Source organism: Giraffa tippelskirchi, chromosome 9 (assembly GCF_054371585.1).
Source record: "Giraffa tippelskirchi isolate mGirTip1 chromosome 9, T2T-mGirTip1v1.2.pri, whole genome shotgun sequence".
Taxonomy (NCBI): Eukaryota; Metazoa; Chordata; class Mammalia; order Artiodactyla; family Giraffidae; genus Giraffa; species Giraffa tippelskirchi.
In genome coordinates, this window is record NC_137283.1 from 18,349,649 (window position 1) to 18,368,377 (window position 18,729).

General features: G+C 37.8%; 1 protein-coding gene across 8 annotated transcripts in view; it reads right to left on the reverse strand.

The window, feature by feature from the left end:
• The window catches only part of GRM7 (glutamate metabotropic receptor 7), an 896,695-nt gene that overhangs the window by 437,416 nt on the left and 440,550 nt on the right, over window positions 1–18,729 (reverse strand). For all 8 annotated transcript variants that reach the window (XR_014064798.1, XR_014064797.1, XR_014064795.1 and 5 more), the window contains 2 exons: window positions 15,550–15,691; window positions 7,109–7,263 (listed from right to left, as the gene is read on the reverse strand). Coding sequence is in view for 4 of the 8 variants with exons in the window: in XM_081528173.1 (XP_081384299.1) it covers window positions 7,109–7,263; window positions 15,550–15,691 (297 nt within the window). In the remaining 4 variants the exon portion in view is untranslated. The remainder of the gene's footprint in view (window positions 1–7,108; window positions 7,264–15,549; window positions 15,692–18,729) is intronic.

Genomic DNA, 18,729 nt, shown 5'->3' on the forward strand with positions numbered 1-18,729 from the left:
AAACAACTGAAACTGTCAAAAGCAACTTTGCTATAACTCTGGAAGATGATCAAAGTTTTACAGCAAACAACACTGAATGCTAAATTAAAAAGACCAGCTTGAAAATGGTAGAAAAGCTTTGTGGATTTTTTTTTTTTCTTTTTCCCACCCCTACCCTCTCTCAGTGGCAGTCTTAAAGACCTGAAGACCACAACCCACATTCTTGGGGAAGAGCCTAGTACATACCAGAGTGCAGAGCAGACTTTATTAGCAAAGTATTGTTTTTCTCTATTGTAATCTTTCTGGAGAGTACATGAAGGATTGGTACAACATATTTCTCTCTGTTTTACCTAACCTGGGACTCATTCAGAGAGAGGAAAAGGCAGGCATTGTCTATAAACATTATAAGGTGATTGGACAACCTACAGTCACCTGGAGCAAATGATTATTATGGAAACATACAGGTGATACCTGAAACCCTGGGAGGAAAATCAGAAAGAGTATTTCCTTGGGAAATTAGGACATTAGCAAATGCCTGTGTACCCTAGAGGGGGGTGGGTTTTAGAAAGCCACATACATACCCAGGGCAGGATGGATTCTGAGAAAACTCATGAGAAGATGTTCATCTTTGATTAATCTCGAGGATTAGCACAAGCAGGTAGTGAAGGTTAAGGCAAAATTGCAAATAACCTAGCTAAGTATGAAAGGAATGTTTCAGAACAGAGCCAATCCACAAAGACTGAGTGTTATGCATTAAATTAAGTCTACCTCAAAATTCGTATGTGGAAGTCCAAAACCCCAGTACCTCAAATGTGACCTTGTTCGGAAATGGGGCCATTATCAATGTAATTAGTAAAGTCAAGATGAAGTCTTCAGAGTGGATCTAATCCAACATGAACAGCATCCTTATAATAAGGAAAATCAGAACACAGAGAAAGAACATCATGTGACGATGAAGGCAACCCAAGGGATGCCAAAATTGCCAGCAAATTATCAGAAGAAAGGCAGGAGGCAAAGAACAGATACACTTTCACCCTAAGAAGGAATAGCCCTGTTAATACTTTCATCTTGGACTTCTAGCCTTTCAAATCGTGAAAAAAAACCCACTTCTGTTGTCTAAGTCACCCCGTCTGTACTTTGTTATGGAAGCCCTAACTAACTAATCAGGGCTGTGAAAGGCATTTTTTTGTTGTTGTTGTTTTTGTTTGTTTTGTTTTAGATCCTGCCATTTAAGGAAATTTTTGTCAAAATGCTAACTGAATACAAGCTAACAGCAGGCACTTCAGTGACTACACAAATGATAAGGAATAGTGTCTTTTTAAGTTTGGAGAAATCTCTGAACAAACCAAAAACTTCAGCCTTCCACAAACAGGCACTTCAAACCCTGGGAAATGGGGAATCTTAGTTCCAGAGTTACCATGCTACAATATTCAAATGCCCAGTTATCAACAAAAAGAATCAAAAAGTGTACAACAAAATAGTTAAGTCCAGTCCACTTCAAGGGAAAAAAATGATACAAACCGTCCATTAGTATGCCCTAATGTATGCCCTAATTAGTAAGATATTGGACTTACCAGATAAAGACCTTAAATCAATGTCTTAAATACACTCAAATATTTAAAGAAAATAATGAGCAAGGAACTAAACACTAGGAAAATGATGAATATATGGAATGAGAATATTCATAAAGAGATAGAATTTATACTGTTCACCAACAGTTAACACTGCTGCTGCTGCTGCTAAGTCGCTTCACTCGTGTCCGACTCTGTGCGACCCCATAGACGGCAGCCACCGGGCTCCGACGTCCCTGGGATTCTCCAGGCAAGAATACTGGAGTGGGTTGCCATTTCCTTCTCCAGGGGATCTTCCTGACCCAGAGATCAAACCTGTGTCTCCTGCACTGCCAGCAGATTTTTTTACTGTCTGAGCTACCAGGGATTATAAGAAGGACATCCTAATATTTTACCATATCCGTCAAGTCATATATATGCTAGGTCTATTAGTAAATGCCAAAGTTTCAGCAAAAAAAAAAAAAAAAAAAAAGGGTAGATAATCCCATAGAATGCATGGGTCCCAGACACTGCCCTGAAGGATCAGATCCAGTTGGGTGCGCTGCTCATGCGTGCAATCTGTGTTGTCATAAAGGGAGTATGTGGTACCTTTTGAACTGCAGGAGCATTGCTTGGTTTTGCAGGGTGGGCTAATTCTGAACAAAGCAGAAATTCTTTAAAAAAAATTAATGATTTGAACTATCACACACACACAAAATACCTGTATTTTCCGGATCAACAAGAAACGGTGAAATGGGAAGCCCTGGCATATTGTAGGCACTGAAAGGATCTGATGTGAATATGTGCCGGGAATCTAGAACAGGTTAGAGAGGCTTGAGCTGCTAACCTCCCTACGCATCCTTCAGATTTTTATTTTTTTAACCTGCATGGTATACTGGTGCTTTGTCTCTCTTCTTTCTTTGTCATTTCCATCTCTCTGATTTACAAGTTGGTTCTTAAGGAAATGCAATTGATAGTAATTATTCTAGTATGTTATTTTCTTATTTACATTTTTCTTTATCACCTGTCACCTCCACATTAAGAGGGCAATTCCAGGAGAGCAGGGGTGTAATCCAATTGTCATCTGCTATATATCTCAGTTTTTAGATCAAGGGCTGATACCTTACTAGAGTTTATAAACATTTATGACAGATTCAATGAAAAACATTGTCATAACACCAAACATGCAATATTCTCACTTCTCTCTCATCAAACAAGGTTATAGGTCTATTATTAATTATAACATTGCTTAGAAATACTATTGTGGTTTAAGGTGATATTTTATTTCTTGGCATTTTCTGTCATTCCCCTAACAAAACTCTGTGATGTCTGTGGAACATTTCAGGTAATCAGAAAGGCTAAAGTAGGGCATATATAAATTGGAGCCAGAAAGATTTTCATTCAGCTCTTCATAGCTTTGATCTCTGGTTTTAAGAAAAATATAGAATGCCTTTCTATCTTGAGTAAAAAAAAATAAATGCATGAAATAATCAAATTTTTCATGCCAGATCTACAACACTTTTTGTCTTTTCTTACACACATCACTGATTTAATTCAAGAACCAAGCTGTGCTATAGACCCATTGGAAAATCATCACCAACAGTCAGAGCCATCAGAGTTGTCTTTGAAAATTCATCCTTTATTATGTTCACTCCCTGATGCTAATGATTATGTCAGAGATGAAAAGAGCCTGGCCAATGATCCTTGCTGACTATAATTAGAGGATGTTTAGGAAGGCCTACTCTCAGAGAATTAGAGGGCAGAGTCCATGGTGATTTGGCCATTTTGTTTTGAGGACTTGAGGGCTGGAGAGGATGACTGGGGGACCCTGCTAATGAGGCAACAGAAAATAGAAAAAATGCTAGGGATCCCTTGGCTCATCAGACAATACAGGAAGACTAAAAATCATGGAGCTGTTTTGGCTCAGGAGCTGGAGAAGTGCTGCCAAATCTAGAGACATTTTTTTATATCCCATGTAGAGAGCAGCCAAAGGAGCCAGAGCTGACCTTTCCCGGGAACAGTTGCTATCATCGTCTCATTCAAAATAAGGGAAATGACCCCCTAGGCTGGCAAGCACTGAGGCCCTGTTTTCTACAAATGGAGAATAAATACAAATAGAAGACAAAAGTTGATGAACATGATTTTCACAGGAATCATGCCCTTGCTAGCCCTTTGGCCTACGGCAATTTACTGTTAATTGTTCATGCAAATATAGAGATGATGAGCCAAAAGTTTAGATGTTTGCCGTATGTGTTCCAAATATGGATCTAAAGGAAAAAAACATGTTGATTGCTGATTGGCTTTTTCTTATTTCCGTTTGAAGGTACAACATTATACAACACAGTCAAAGATTAAAAGCGATGTAATAATGTTCTGAGTATTTGGATAATGTTTCATCCCAGTAGAATCCACTACAGAACATCCCCAAAATGAAAAAAGAAAAAAATAATAGGCAAGGAAAACATACTTGCTCATATAGAATATGCTCTACAGTTTCATTTCATATATTTCACAGCTTTGTTTAGAAACCTCAGTGTAACTGAAGGCATTTCTTTTTTCATTTCCTTAGGAGTGTGACACCAAATGCACAGCCGCAATCCTGCGATCCCATCCTCTATCTGAGCGAACAAATCCCCACTCTGCATCAATGCACAAGACAACATGGGTAGACAGAAGCCACACAAGTCCTGAAGAGCCAAATGAAAAGCCTTGTGTTCTTTCTGGGTAGCAATGCAGAGTTTTGCATGAAGAGATGCTGTTCTGTCACATTTCAAAAATACTTTCACCGATAATAGCGTTTCTTCACCATCTTGCTTTTGAGACCGCATTTCTTTCTTAGCAGATTCAGGATACTATCTTGTGTCTACTTTAACAACTTTGAGTATCCCTATACACATATGAAAATGTATTTTGTTTCAATAATTTGCATTAAGCTATTTAGTCATTTCCTAAGACATGTTGAACCTGGGTCTTGAAACCACGATGTTACTAATATGCCTATGATGTGTCTACAGCTTGGGAAGGAGGAGCTCAGCACAGACCCTGTAATGTGCTTTGCTTTGGTCCTCACCCAAATCTGACACTTCAACCCTCTATAGAATCATCTGAGTGAGCTTCCGCATTCCCTTTTATCACATCCCATTTTCATCCTCAGACGCTACTTAGACTTCAGAGTAAGATACACATTTCTCAGTATAGTTTACAAGACCTTTCATGATCCAACTCTGGCCCACTTCTCAGCCATTTGTGCCAGGCCTTATGTGGTATGTATTTCCTACATCCAGTCAGGCATCCAACTACTTAAAAACAGATTTGATCACCTGCCAGTCCAGGCCAAGATCAAGGCATCTGTGGTACAATGGCACATAAAGGGTAAGTTTCCAGATAGAGACAAGTAAAGAGATGTTACAATGGTAGGGGCTATGGGAAGGTGCCATAACAGCAACAGATGGAGCCCCTATCCAGACCTGTCTGGAGTGCAATGGTTGTAGATGGCTTCTAAGGAAAAAAGGGGCTTCCCTGGTGGCTCAGATGGTAAAGTATCTGCCTGCAATGCGGGAGACCCGGGTTCAATCCTTGGGTTGGGAAGATCCCCTGGAGAAGGAAATGGCAACCCACTCCAGTACTTTTGCCTGGAAAATTCCATGGACGGAGGAGCCTGGTAGGCTACAGTCCATGGGGTCGCAAAGAGTCGGACACGACTGAGCGACTTCACTTTTTTTCTTTCTTTCGAAGGAAAAATAATATCTAATCAGAGACATGCATGTTAGAAAGGAGTTAATCAGGCAAACAGTGCAGTGACCACAACTGTAGGAGAGGGAAGAGCTTTTCCAATGAACGTAAATGGGAACATTTTTGAAGAACTGGAAGAAGTTTAGAATGGCTACAAAGAAGGTGTGGGTTGCAGAATGAATCATTTAATGTTACCTCAGTATGCCCTGCTCCATCATGCCTTTGTTTCTACCTGCTGGGGTGAGAGTAGAGAAGCTTCTCATGGTCCGATTAGCATTAGCGCATCACTTTGTTTCATCTCTCAGGCGTCTTCCACAACCACAGCATCACCACCCTAGACAAGCTGGCACATTACCTCACCCTAAACCATCTATTCTGCACTGTGTTTACAGTATTTCTATTACACGGTCAACAACTACATTCTGATACATTTACTCAGCTGTGTATGCTTTGAGGGTGGGATTTTTGTCCCTGTTTTTCCAACTTAGCACAAAGCAAAGCACACAGTAAATACTTAAATTTTTGAGTGAAAAGGAATAGAAATAGTTAAACTGCCTTTTGTTTTTGTAGCTCATCTGCAGATGTATTGGTCTGGTTTGGAAGATGGGCAATCTTCTTCGGACTTGTACTGCAATTAATTCAAAGCCTTTCCATGACCACATGGGTGACTTATGGGATTTTTATCTCCCCAAGATAACACAAAAAGTGTACAGTGACAAAACCCCAACCTGGCTTGTTTAAAAAGCCCACATAGACCATGCAGCCTTCTAGGGAGAATAATTAATTAGACTGGAGTAGAGACAGAATAGAAAGAAAGACAAATATTTGATCTTTTTTGAGTGAGTGGATAGAGTTCTTTTAACATGCAAAGCATGTTTTATGACATCTTTGGAGACCTGGCCCATCAGAAAAGGAAGACAAAGCCCAATACCAGCAGAGGAGTTCCTTTTCTTTACAGCGTCTTCTTTCAGAAGTAACTTATCTTTTCAAATTAAAGGAGAACATAAATTGTAATCAGCAACTTTTGTTATGTCAGAAAGATGCCAATAAAGGCCCTCTCCTCCTTCTACCTCTCAAAGAATCTTTGTAGCTACAAGGAAGGCAAAGGGAAAGAGAAGGGGCAGGAAGCTTAAGAGAAAAAGAATGCAAGGACAAAAGAGACCCAGGAAGGCAAAATGATGGTGGTGCCTGGGACAGGTGGTATGCTATATGATCCTGGGGACTGGAGGAGACCCCAAGAGGTAATGGGGGAAAGAATCCAGTGACTAAGGCTCCACACTTCCTATGCAGGGGGCCCAGGCTTGATCCCTGGTCAGGGAACTAGATCCCACAAGCCACTGCTGAGAGTTCACATGCTAAAACTTAAGCTCCTACGTGCCACAAGCAAAAGATGCTGCATGCTGCAACTAAGATCTGGCACAATCAAATAAGTAAATACATAAATTAAAAAAAATTAAAGTTATCCTGCCATGGAAGCAATGATAAATTACAAAGGGAAAATGTTCTCTCAGAAAATTCAGCTCACTTACGCATACTTGGACTATATTATTCTTTCACTTCTTATTAAAGATAATGATCTCGCAGAAAGCTCTTGCAGCATAATAAAACAAAGATATATGCTAATGGTGATATTATTATGAGAATAACATGAACTTTTCAAGAGAAGACTCTCAACTAAAATAACAGACCAGATATAGGGCTTCATTTGTATTTCACGGCTGGAAGTGTGAACAGAACCTGCATAAATTATGTAAAAACATCCAACCCTCAAAGAGACTCAAGTCCCAGCCACCCTACACAGCATCAACCACTCTCTTAGCAAATCATACTACTGACAAAACTCATACCTTCCACAGTTGCTCGTTTGGGCTGAATGGTGATGGCTCCTTCTGCAATATCTTCATGCTGGTGCAGTGGGTTGATTTTGGATCCCCAGCTGTCTGATCCCACCCAGAGAAAGTGGCCTACTTGGTCAGCTCTTTTGGCTGCTGCAAGGATCTGCCTGCGGAGAGGAACATTAAAAAGATATGTTAATGATAATGAGCAGCTATTGTACATATACATATTTGAAATCAAACAGAAGGAAAACAAGCTACTATTTCTCAAAAAGCAAATAACCGGTAGTAAGCCAAAGGATTTACATTCTTAATATATAAAGAGATATTGCAAGCCAATAAGAAAATTCAAGGCAAGTAGGAAAATAGGCAGGGTATTCAAAGTCAAAAGATAAAAGGAGAAATATAAATAAGTAATAAGCTGCTTATTCACATACATGAAAAAGAAGGAAGATGTGAATGAGAACAATATGTTAAATTCACTTCTTACTTTGGCTAAAATGTTTGTTTGGTTTTATTTTGTGTAGTGAGTTTTGACATGAGGCTGGAGACATGAGCACTGTCATTCACTGCTGGCGGCACATATCATTTCTGGAAAGCAATGTATCAGTCTATATGAAGCATCTTACATTACTTAGTAAAATAAGCAGAGTTTCACATTACGCTTGAAGAAGGTACAATCCATGTTTATAAATTAAAATAGTATATAAATAGCAAGGGCAAGAAAGAAAAGAAGGAAGAATTTTTAAAAAAAAGGAAATTGGTCATTCATGAAGAAAAATTTTGCCTTTGCTTACAGAATTCCAGAAATCAGGAGTGTGTTGCCGCAGGCAAAAAACAGCTTTTCTGGAAAAATCTGAACTACCCTATGAAAAAGATTCTAGATACTGACATAGAGACATTTTCTAACAGAATGGACACCTAGATGCCTGACCAGTCCACTGAGAGGCCTATCAGTTGACAAGTTTTGCTCATGTATGTAGAATTTTCTTATGTCTTACTCAAATGGAAGCTGCCCAAAATGACCCATCCTTGTGGAAAATCCACAATATAAAACAGAAACCAAATAAATAAGAAAAAGGAAACTGGTGTGAGGTATGGAGAAAAAAATATACCAAAAAAAAAAAAAAAGTAGCTAAATGAGAATCAGGATCTCTATTATCCAGAACAAGAAAGATTATTAAGAATAAGAAAGAAACAACAATAAAAAAGAGATCTTAGTTATTTAAAGCATGAAATTAAAATTATGTTAGAAGAGATGAAGTATAAAGCAAAGAAATATTTTCAGAAAGCAAAACAAGAACAAAAAGGTATGGCATATACAAGAAAAGATGAGTATCTTAAAGAAAGAAACACAGAAAGACTTACATCCAACTAACAGTATTTCAAGAACAAATGCAAAGAGAAATTAAAGTAATTTTTAAAATAATTTTTAATGAAAAAAATCCAAGGAATTGAAAGAATGACTTTCCAAATTAAAGCAAGTCACTCCAGTATTCTTGCCTGGAGGATCCCAGGGACAGAGGAGCCTGGTGGGCAAAGAGTTGGACACAACTGAGTGACTAAACCACACACACACACATCCAGCAAATTAATAGGGAAAAACCAAACAAAAACCAAACACAGATTTAAAATTTCTGGAAAAAGTGAGAATAAAGCTTTCAAGGGAAAATTGGAACTCTTGGAAAGTAATAAGAAGCAGAATATTACCAACCTCTTCAGAGAGAGAGAAAAAAAAAAAAAAGGATGATGGAGTAATGCCTTCCAAATTTTGAGGAAAAAAAATATTTGTAATCTAGAATTCTAATATTTAACACATATAGAATCTCTATACAAATAGAACTGGCATCTAGATAGATGGGTATGGACGGAGAGAGGGAGGAATGGATGGATGGATGGATAGATAGATATTCAGGGAATATTAAAGATTTTTCTATCCAAACTCAGAATCTCAAATTCCTTGCAAGTTATGAGCTCTGTAACTTATTAGTCGACATAGATAGTGGCTGTAAATCATTTATTTGCCCGGGGTGATATATGTAAAGATAAATATGTGCCCACTCCTTACATTTCCAACTAGTAATTAAGTGTGGAGGCAGGTGAAGAATATTTTTAGTCATGAGCACAAAAAATGTTTTTCTTTAATTTATCCTTTACTAGAAAATTACTAGAGGGTACATTCTAGCAAAAAAAAAAAAAAAAAAGAAACTAAATGATGAATAAAAATAAAAGAAATGGAGAGAGGAAGAAAACAAAAAAGTTAAAATTATAAAGACCAGCCTAGCTTAAAACAGAAAAATGGAGTGGGAGGGAAGTGTACAGAAAAGCAATGGAACTCAGAGATTATTTTATATATATATGTGTATATATATATATATATATATATATATATATATAAACATATGAAAAAAGTGATAGACCTAGGACACTAATAATAAAATACTAAAGATAACTATGCAAGTTAAAAATCTGTCATATTAACTTGATGAACAAAAAAGCTACCCCTAAAATCATATCATGGAAAAAATACTTACTGCTGTAGTACATAATATTTACATGATCATAATGTCAACTCTGATTTTTATTAAATGGAAATCTGATAGTATAACACTGGGAAGATAATGGAGGTATCAGACGAGTTCTATATAACATAAGAGGAATTAATAGACAATGTTTTAAATTAATGATTCCAAAATAGCAATACAGATGCATTTCAAGAAGACCTAAAGAATTAGTTTCAAAAATGAAAATAATTGCTCAAGAACTACAGAACCAGAGAGTGGGAGGGGATGGAAAAGGATACTAGGGCTTCGCCTAAAAAGTATTTTAATTATATTTTTGTTCCTCTTAAATTATGTGCATTTATTATTTTCACACAATCAATCATTTATACTCTTGAGTTAGATATACCATCTCTACTAATCTAACCAAAGGGTGTGATCACTGATGCTGTCAAAATCATATGTTCATTACTGGAGACAATCTAAATGCAGAGCAGTGGGAAGTGGTTAAAGAAATGATAGTGCATCTAAAGGATGCATTAGAGACCAACGAAAAACACACATAGTTTGATTTCTGCAAGGTACTGTTAAGAAAAAAATAAGTAAAATAAAAGAAAACTGCAACTGATTATTTATTTCTTCCAATAATGAAAACTGGCCTGCATATATGAATAGATGCATAGTTAAAAGTATAGAGTTGTATGAGAGCACAGAAAAATATGGATAATATGTAATTCATAGTTAATGACAATTTTCACTGAGAACCTACTGATGAAGTTTGAAAAGGATGGGGAGAACCCAACTGAAATAACGTAAGAAAGACAAACTCATAGAAAACCCTAAAGACTCCACCAGAAAATTACTAGAACTAATCAACGAATATTATAAAGTTGCAGGATATAAAACCAACACACAGAAATCCCTTGCATTCCTATACACTAACAATGAGAAAACAGAAAGAGAATGAAGGAAACAATTTCATTCACCATCACAATGAAAAGAATAAAATACTTAGGAATATATCTACCTAAAGAAACAAAAGATCTATATAGGAAACTATAAAACACTGGTGAAAGAAATCAAAGAGGACACAAATAGATGGAGAAATATACCGTGTTCATGGATCAAAAGAATCAATATAGTGAAAATGAGTATACTACCCAAAGCAATCTATAGATTCAATGCAATCCCTATCAAGCTACCAATGGTATTTTTCAGAGAACTAGAACAAATAATTTCACAATTTGTATGGAAATACAAAAAACCTTGAATAGCCAAAGCAATCTTGAGAAACAAGAATGGAACAGGAGGAATCAACCTGCCTGACTTTAGGCTATACTACAAAGCCACAGTCATCAAGATAGTATGGTACTGACACAAAGACAGAAATATAGATCAATGAAACAAAATAGAAAGCCCAGAGATAAAAGCCCAGACATTTCTCCAAAGACATACAGATGGCTAACAAACACATGAAAAGATGCTCAACATCACTCATTATCAGAGAAATGCAAATCAAAACCACAATGAGGTACCATTTCATGCCAGTCAGAATGGCTGCTATCCAAAAGTCTACAAGCAATAAATGCTGCAGAGGGTGCAGAGAAAAGGGAACCCTCTTACACTGTTGGTGGGAATGCAAACTAGTACAGCCACTATGGAGAACAGTGTGGAGATTCCTCAAAAAACTGGAAATAGAACTGCGATATGACCCAGCAATCCCGCTGCTGGGCATACACACAGAGGAAACCAGAAATGAAAGAGATACGTGTACTCCAATGTTCATCACAGCACTGTTTATAATAGCCAGGACATGGAAGCAGCCTAGATGCCCATCAGCAGACGAATGGATAAGGAAGCCATGGTACATATACACAATGGAATGTTACTCAGCCATTAAAAAGAATACATTCGAATCAGTTCTAATGAAGTGGATGAAACTGGAGTCTATTATACACAGTGAAGTAAGCCAGACAAAAAAAACACCAATACAGTATACTAATGCATATATATGGAATTTAGTAAATCGGCAAAGATAACCCTGTATGCGAGACAGCAAAAGAGACACAGATGCATAGAACAGTATTTTGGACTCTATGGGAGAGGGCGAGGGTGGGATGACATGGGAGAATGGCATTGAAGCCTGTAAATTATCATATGTGAAATGAATAGCCAGTCCAGGTTCGATTCATGATACAGGGTGCTCGGGGCTGGTACACTGGGATGACCCAGAGGGATGGGGTGCGGAGGGAGGTGGGAGGGGGGTTCTGGAAGGGGAACATATGTACACCCATGGCGGATTCATGTCCATGGCAAAACCAATACAATATTGTAAAGTAAAAAAATAGATAAATAAATAAATTTAAAAAAATATAGAAAAAAAAGAAAGACACACTGGTATAAAAACAAAAAAATAAATATTCACCTTAATATGCTTACATAAAAGTGTGGGTTAATTTATTAAGAGAAATAAGATTAAACTGTTTAAACATATTATAGTATTGAAAGTGAGATGTGAATTGCAAAAAATAGAATATCAAACTCTGTGTGAATCTGATTCTATTGGGGAAAATGTTTAGAATAAAATAACTGCAAATGTTAAACAAGAATTTTATTAGTGGTTATCTCTGAGTGTTAAGATATTAAGTTTTATAGGGGATTACTTAAAATCATGGTTTGTGATTGTTCTCTCTAACCTTTCATTTTTTTAGATAATCAGGGGGCAAAGTAAAGGTAAAAATTCCTTTTATTAAAATGCAACAACAAAAACATTTCCATTATTTTTCAATGGATTAAAATAGCCATATAATAGTACTTTTATAATCAGAAAAAAAGTGTCTCAGGAATAGAATACACTCTTGTCTAACATTCAAATTATCAATACCCATTACTGATTAAGCACTTATCTTAGCTTCAAAATCTAGATACTAATGTCTTTTCACTGGTATTCTTCGGTAAAGTATTTGAAGTTGATGTTCTAAGAAATCTCAAAATTTCCCATCTACAGTGTAAATCTTCTGAGAAAATAAATAACATAACATTGTGGGTTATCAGACATCAGTGGGCTTAAGCTCATGTTTTGGAAGAAACTTATATATGCACTTGATTTTTATTACTGTAGCCAAGAACTATTACTGCTATCACTTCTATGAGTCATAGTATAAAATGGTTCCAACACACAAGTCCCCATGCAAAAAATGATGAACATAGCTATTGAGCTGATTTTATACCTTTTAACATTGCCAATTAAAACCTCACACTATCTGCAAATCAAGGATAATACAACCAATTAGGCATTATAGCTATTAGTAACAAATCTTTTAAGTGCCATGTACGTGAGAATAAACATGGGGACACCTTTATCAATGTATGACATATTTTAAAATGTACAAAATATATATGAAAATCATACATGAGATGATTAAGAGAAATATGAATTGACAAATCTGGAGCAAAAAAAAGAAAGAGTCATATCATAAAAACAAAGCACCTTGAATAACTAAATCACAAAGTGGAAGAAAATGCCCTAAGAGCAACAGAATCAGTATTTTGTAAGGAAATAAATGACACATTTAAGGGGTGACAGAAATAGTTTCATGGAAAAGGGCATGTCTGAGAAACAGACAGAATTTCAACAGGTAGAGAAGGAAATGAGAAACATCATGAGCCAAGACTGTGATGGAGGAGCCGTTAGGGTACACTGACGTGTCAGAGTCGTGCATCTTAGGTGGAGAACTGCGTGCATGAAGGTGGGGTCTACATGCAAAAATAGGACCATATTTTAAAGCATCATGAAGTTCAGAGAGACACTTGTACTTAAAATTATTAAATAGTGGACACTACACTGGGCATTTCACACATTCATTCACTGATGTTTATGGAGCGTCCACCACTAACTGAGCAATGTGCTAGGGGCTAAGGATATGAAAGGAAGTCAAAAGGGGCATCACCTCCATCTTAATGATGCATGTAGACTAGTGGAGAATATAGACCCCAATTACATGATCAAAGAGTACAAAATGCCCTCAGTGACATTAACTAAGAAACCAAGCTGTTATGACAAATTTTCCAAAGCTACATTGTTCGGAGACATCTTTCAGAAGCAACACTGCTGACCACACTGGAATGATGAAGTGGGGAAGGGAAGCACTCCAGCAAGCTGGAGGAGAATGAGCAAAGACCTGGGAAGGAAGAAACACAAGGGCCCCCTCCCCTACAGCACACAAACCATGAGGGAGCATGGAATGAAACACGGCTAGAAAGGCAGAAGTCCAGATTATCGTAGAAAGAATGCAAATGGATTTACTGATGGGAAAACTGAGACCTCAAAGAGCTGGAGGAACAGGGTGTGGGGTAGGGCTTGCCCAAGGTGAAACAGAGGTCATAGCAAAAAAACCAAAACCAAACAAATTCTCAGGTATCTTGACTTGAGGTTTAATGCTCTTCTCATTTAATAGTCCTGTTACCCATGGTCAGAGCTCAGGGCTGGGAAGATGGGTGCACTCAGGGGCAGCATGGGGGACACACAAGGAAGGGAGACACAGGACTTGCCGGCTGGTGGGGGGGGTAGTAATGGCCTGGACCTTTCAACTTTGCCCTTAATATAAGATGCTCACTTTCAAAATAAATGATTTATTATTTGAACTATAAGACAAAAAGTTAAAAAATCCACACAGACCTTTTGCATCTGCAGAGGTGTAAAGTGGCACCACCTCTTTGGAAGACAATTCCTCTTTGGAAGACTCACATTTAAGAAAGCATACATCTTTGTCCTGGAAATTCCTTTTCCAGGAATTTATGTTTTAAATAGCTATTAATATACAAAGTAATATAGTTATGTATTATTATTTGCATTATGTTAATGCTGTATCTATACATTGTAAAGGATGTGTACGTTAATGTCACACAGTGGCACACACAGATTTGTGGGAAACAAAGTTTACCACAAGGTAATTTATAATTGCACAAGTCTGTAACCAAATGTCAATCAGTAAGGGAGCGGTTAGATAAATCACAAGAAATACATAACATGAAATTCTATGTGGCTATTGAAAAGTACTGATGTTTGGAGACCTTCATGATGAAACAGTAAGCCAAGGTGACAGCAGGGGTAGAATAAGATAATGCACAGTGTTCCACCATTTGTGTAAAAATATACACACTGTCTCTAGAAAAATACAAAAGATGCTAGTTATTATTAGCATCTGGAAAGGAGAACCTATTAGCTAGAGGACAGGATGAATCCAACATTTTTTCATTTCTAGGTTTTTCAACACTTTTTGATTTTTTAAATCAGGGGTAATTACTGTTTGTTCTAAAAAAAATGGTAAGGATTCTGAACCGAGGTGGCAGTGGTCAGGAAACAACACAGGGCAAATTTGTATTGTAGAAACAATTTCAAAAGTTAACTCCCCATGGCTTGGCCAAGAAGGCAAGTAATGAGCTAAAAGGGAAAGTCAAAGTTGTACTGAGATTTTTGACGTCAAAGAGCATCAAGGTAAAGAGACAGAAGAAAAAGTGGACTGGAGAATGCAGACATATGACCAGCTTGGTTTTGAACATACAAAGTCCAAAGCAGAATCAATACTTCCAGAAATATAAGGCATTTTTCTTTTACATTAGAAGAACTATTCTTTAGATAAAAGTCTGTTACATGTGTATATATTTTTTAGTAAAAGAACCTTTGAAAGGTCTAGTGGTTTTCTCCTTTTACAAGTAATTGAAAGCATTTCTTTAGCAAACATGGGGGGAAATAAATGACAGCAACATGCTGCTGTTTCCGTGGTTCATTCTAACTTCTTCTGTAGGCGTAGAAAGCGCAAACGGACCTTGCCACCATGTAATTATCAATTTGATTCTATGCTATCTTTTCCCTTTCTGTGCCAGCACTCTGATCTTTCTGTCCCCTAAACTACAGCATGCATGTTAATGAATTTCACCAGGCAGCCTTACTTGATATCCTCATCGTTGGCAAAAAGGATGACGGCCCTGGAGTTGGGGGTGTCCAGAAGCTGCTTGATAATTTTATCAAAGTCAATGGTCCTGTCTTTGCGTTCCTGGGGGATTCTCACGGACTGGGCAATGCAGAGCCCACCTGTTCAAGAAAAGAAAGAAGAATGTCAATTAAGTTCCTGCAGAGATACCAAAAGAACCAGAAAAGTAGACAGGGAGGAGGGAATTATGAATCCTGAGTGCACAGCTCTCCCTTGGTGATCTTGCTGAATGAGGAAGGCTTAGGCTAGTAAGCTGAGTCCTGAGCTGTCGTTCATACTTGGCATGCCTTCCATGGTATGGCCCAGCCTCAATGCACCTGGAAACAGCCAGGTATGCCCAGGAATACCAATGATAGTGATTCTGAGGAGGTAAGTTTAGGGAGACAAACTGGATGGGAGGCCTTTAAAATGAATGTAATATGCTACAAGAAAACCACAGTCAGCTACTATATATATATATATATATATATAAAGTTCTCAAAGAGATAAAACTCATGTCAGTTTCCATTACTTTTCTGGTGTTTGTAGTCTCCTTATTTTCCTCCTTCATATCCATCTCACCATTTCAAGCTCACAGCCAATGGAATAAACCAAAAAAATAAAACAACAATAAGAATAAGATCAACTATTATAAATCACAGTAATAAATTTGACTACATGCTATATACTCAGCCTACAAATTGTGCTTTATGTATGTTACCTGATCTTAGAAACCTTAAAGGCGGTTAGCATTGCCCATTTCATGTTAGAAGAGAAGGGGATTAAATAAATAAATAGATGTATTTACTGCAGAATTCTCAAGGCTGTCAAGCTATTAATTAGCTTACAATACGTAGCCATTTACGAAGCAACTGATATCCTCCTCACTACCCCAACTCTTGCTTAGTAGTTGCTCCCCGATATAGTGTTTTATAAAATACACCTTAAGAACGGCTGGTATAGGCAAAAGGGGTAGAGAGGATATCTGGAGGTCAAGCCCCAAAGTCATCCAATGGGCAGAAGGCCTAGAGGCAGAGACAAGAGGAAAGCTTTGTTCTCTTTGTAACCTGGAGATATCCATAATTAATGAGCTTATATCCAAAGCACGGACAACTGTGTGGATGCTACCAGGTTTCCATGAATATAGAAAAATATAAACTCTAATCCTGAAGTGAACCTCCATTACATTTTAATCCATTATGCTTAATCAGTGTCAGCTCTCTGTAAGTGGCTCTCAACCTTCAGTGTGCTTGAAATCACCAATGGTCCTTCTGTAAAGTACAGCAACACTGTCAGCCAACTTGACCTAATTGACATTTACAGAATAATTCCCAGGACAACAGAAGAGTACACATTATTTTCAAGTGAAAATGGAACATTCATTAAGCTAGACCATCTTCTGGGTCATAAAAGAGAAAAATACCCTCAAATTTAAAAGAACCTTATGACCTCAGACCACAAGAGAATCAAACGAGAAATGAGTAACAGAGAGATAAAAGGAGAATCTCCAAACACTTGGAAATTAAACAGCGCACATTTAAATAATCCACGGGTCAAAGAGGAAGTATCAAGAAACTTTAAAATATTTCTAAATGAAAACTGAATTGTAACATCTCAAAATGTATGCTGCTGCTGCTGCTAAGTCACTTCAGTCGTGTCCGACTCTGTGCGACCCCATAGACGGCAGCCCACCAGGCTCCGCCGTCCCTGGGATTCTCCAGGCAAGAACACTGGAGTGGGTTGCCATTTCCTTCTCCAATGCATGAAAGTGAAAAGGGGAAGTGAAGTCGCTCAGTCGTGTCTGACTGTTAGCGACCCCATGGACTATAGCCTATCAGGCTCCTCCGTCCATGGGATTTTCCAGGCAAGAGTACTGGAGTGGGGTGCCATTGCCTTCTCCGTCAAAATGTATAGATTACAGCTAAACTGATGTTTACAGGAAAATAGATACAATTAAACACTTACGTTAGGAAAGAAGAAACACCCAGAATCAGTAACCTAAGCTTCCACTTTAAGAAATAAGACAAAGAAGAGCTAAACAACTCACCTCCCAAAAGGCGGAAAAGACCACAATGGTATATTACTACATAACTATATTATTATACAACTACATTACTACATAATATTACTACATAACTACTAAAATATCTTTTAAAAATAATGAAAATTTCAAATTCTGGAGAAGATGCAGAGCAAGGGAAATGCTCATTCATTACTGGTAGAAACACACAATGGTACAAACAGTCTGGAAAACAGGTTGGCATTAAATGGTAAATACAGAGTTAACATATAAAGCAGTGGTTCCAGTGCTAGGTGTTTGTGCTAGGTGAACTGAAAAGTTTTGTTCACACAAATGTGCTCAAAATGTTTGTAGAAACTTCATTCCTAATCACTAAAACTGAAAACAAGTAAGACATCTGTTAACAGGTGAGTGGATAAATGAGCCATAGTCCACGCAGGTGATAGGATATTTTTGAGCAACAAAAGGGAACTACTGATTCTCGGAAGAACATGAATGATTCAAAAATGCATTTTGCTAAGTGAAAAGGTCAAACCAAAAAGACTACATATTATATAATTCTACTCATATGACATTCCAGGGGAAAAAAACCAAAACTATAGTGTTGGGACGGAGAAGGTAATGGCACCCCACTCCAGTACTCTTGCCTGGAAAATCCCATGGACGGAGGAGCCTGGTAGGCTGCAGCCCATGGGGTCACTAAGAGTCGGACACGACTGAGCGACTTCACTTTCACTTTTCCCTTTCATGCATTGGAGAAGGAAATGGCAACCCACTCCAGTGTTCTTGCCTGGAGAATCCCAGGGACGCTTGAGCCTGGTGGGCTGCCGTCTATGGGGTCGCACAGAGTCGAACACAACTGAAGTGACTTAGCAGCAGCAGCAGCATAGGGTTGGGAAACAGATCAGTGGATGTCAAGATTTAGGAGAGAGAGGAGGGGCTGACCACAGAGGGACTGCACAGGGACAGCGGGGGCAGTGGATGTGCTCTGTACGGTATGGGATGCAGACGTGTGGCTCTATCTGCTTGGTAAAACCCTAAGAACAACGTGTCACAATAACTGGACTTTACTGTATGCAAAATCAACCAAGATATTAGGAGATGCAGACTGTGACAAATGAGGTGATGGCATTAAGAATG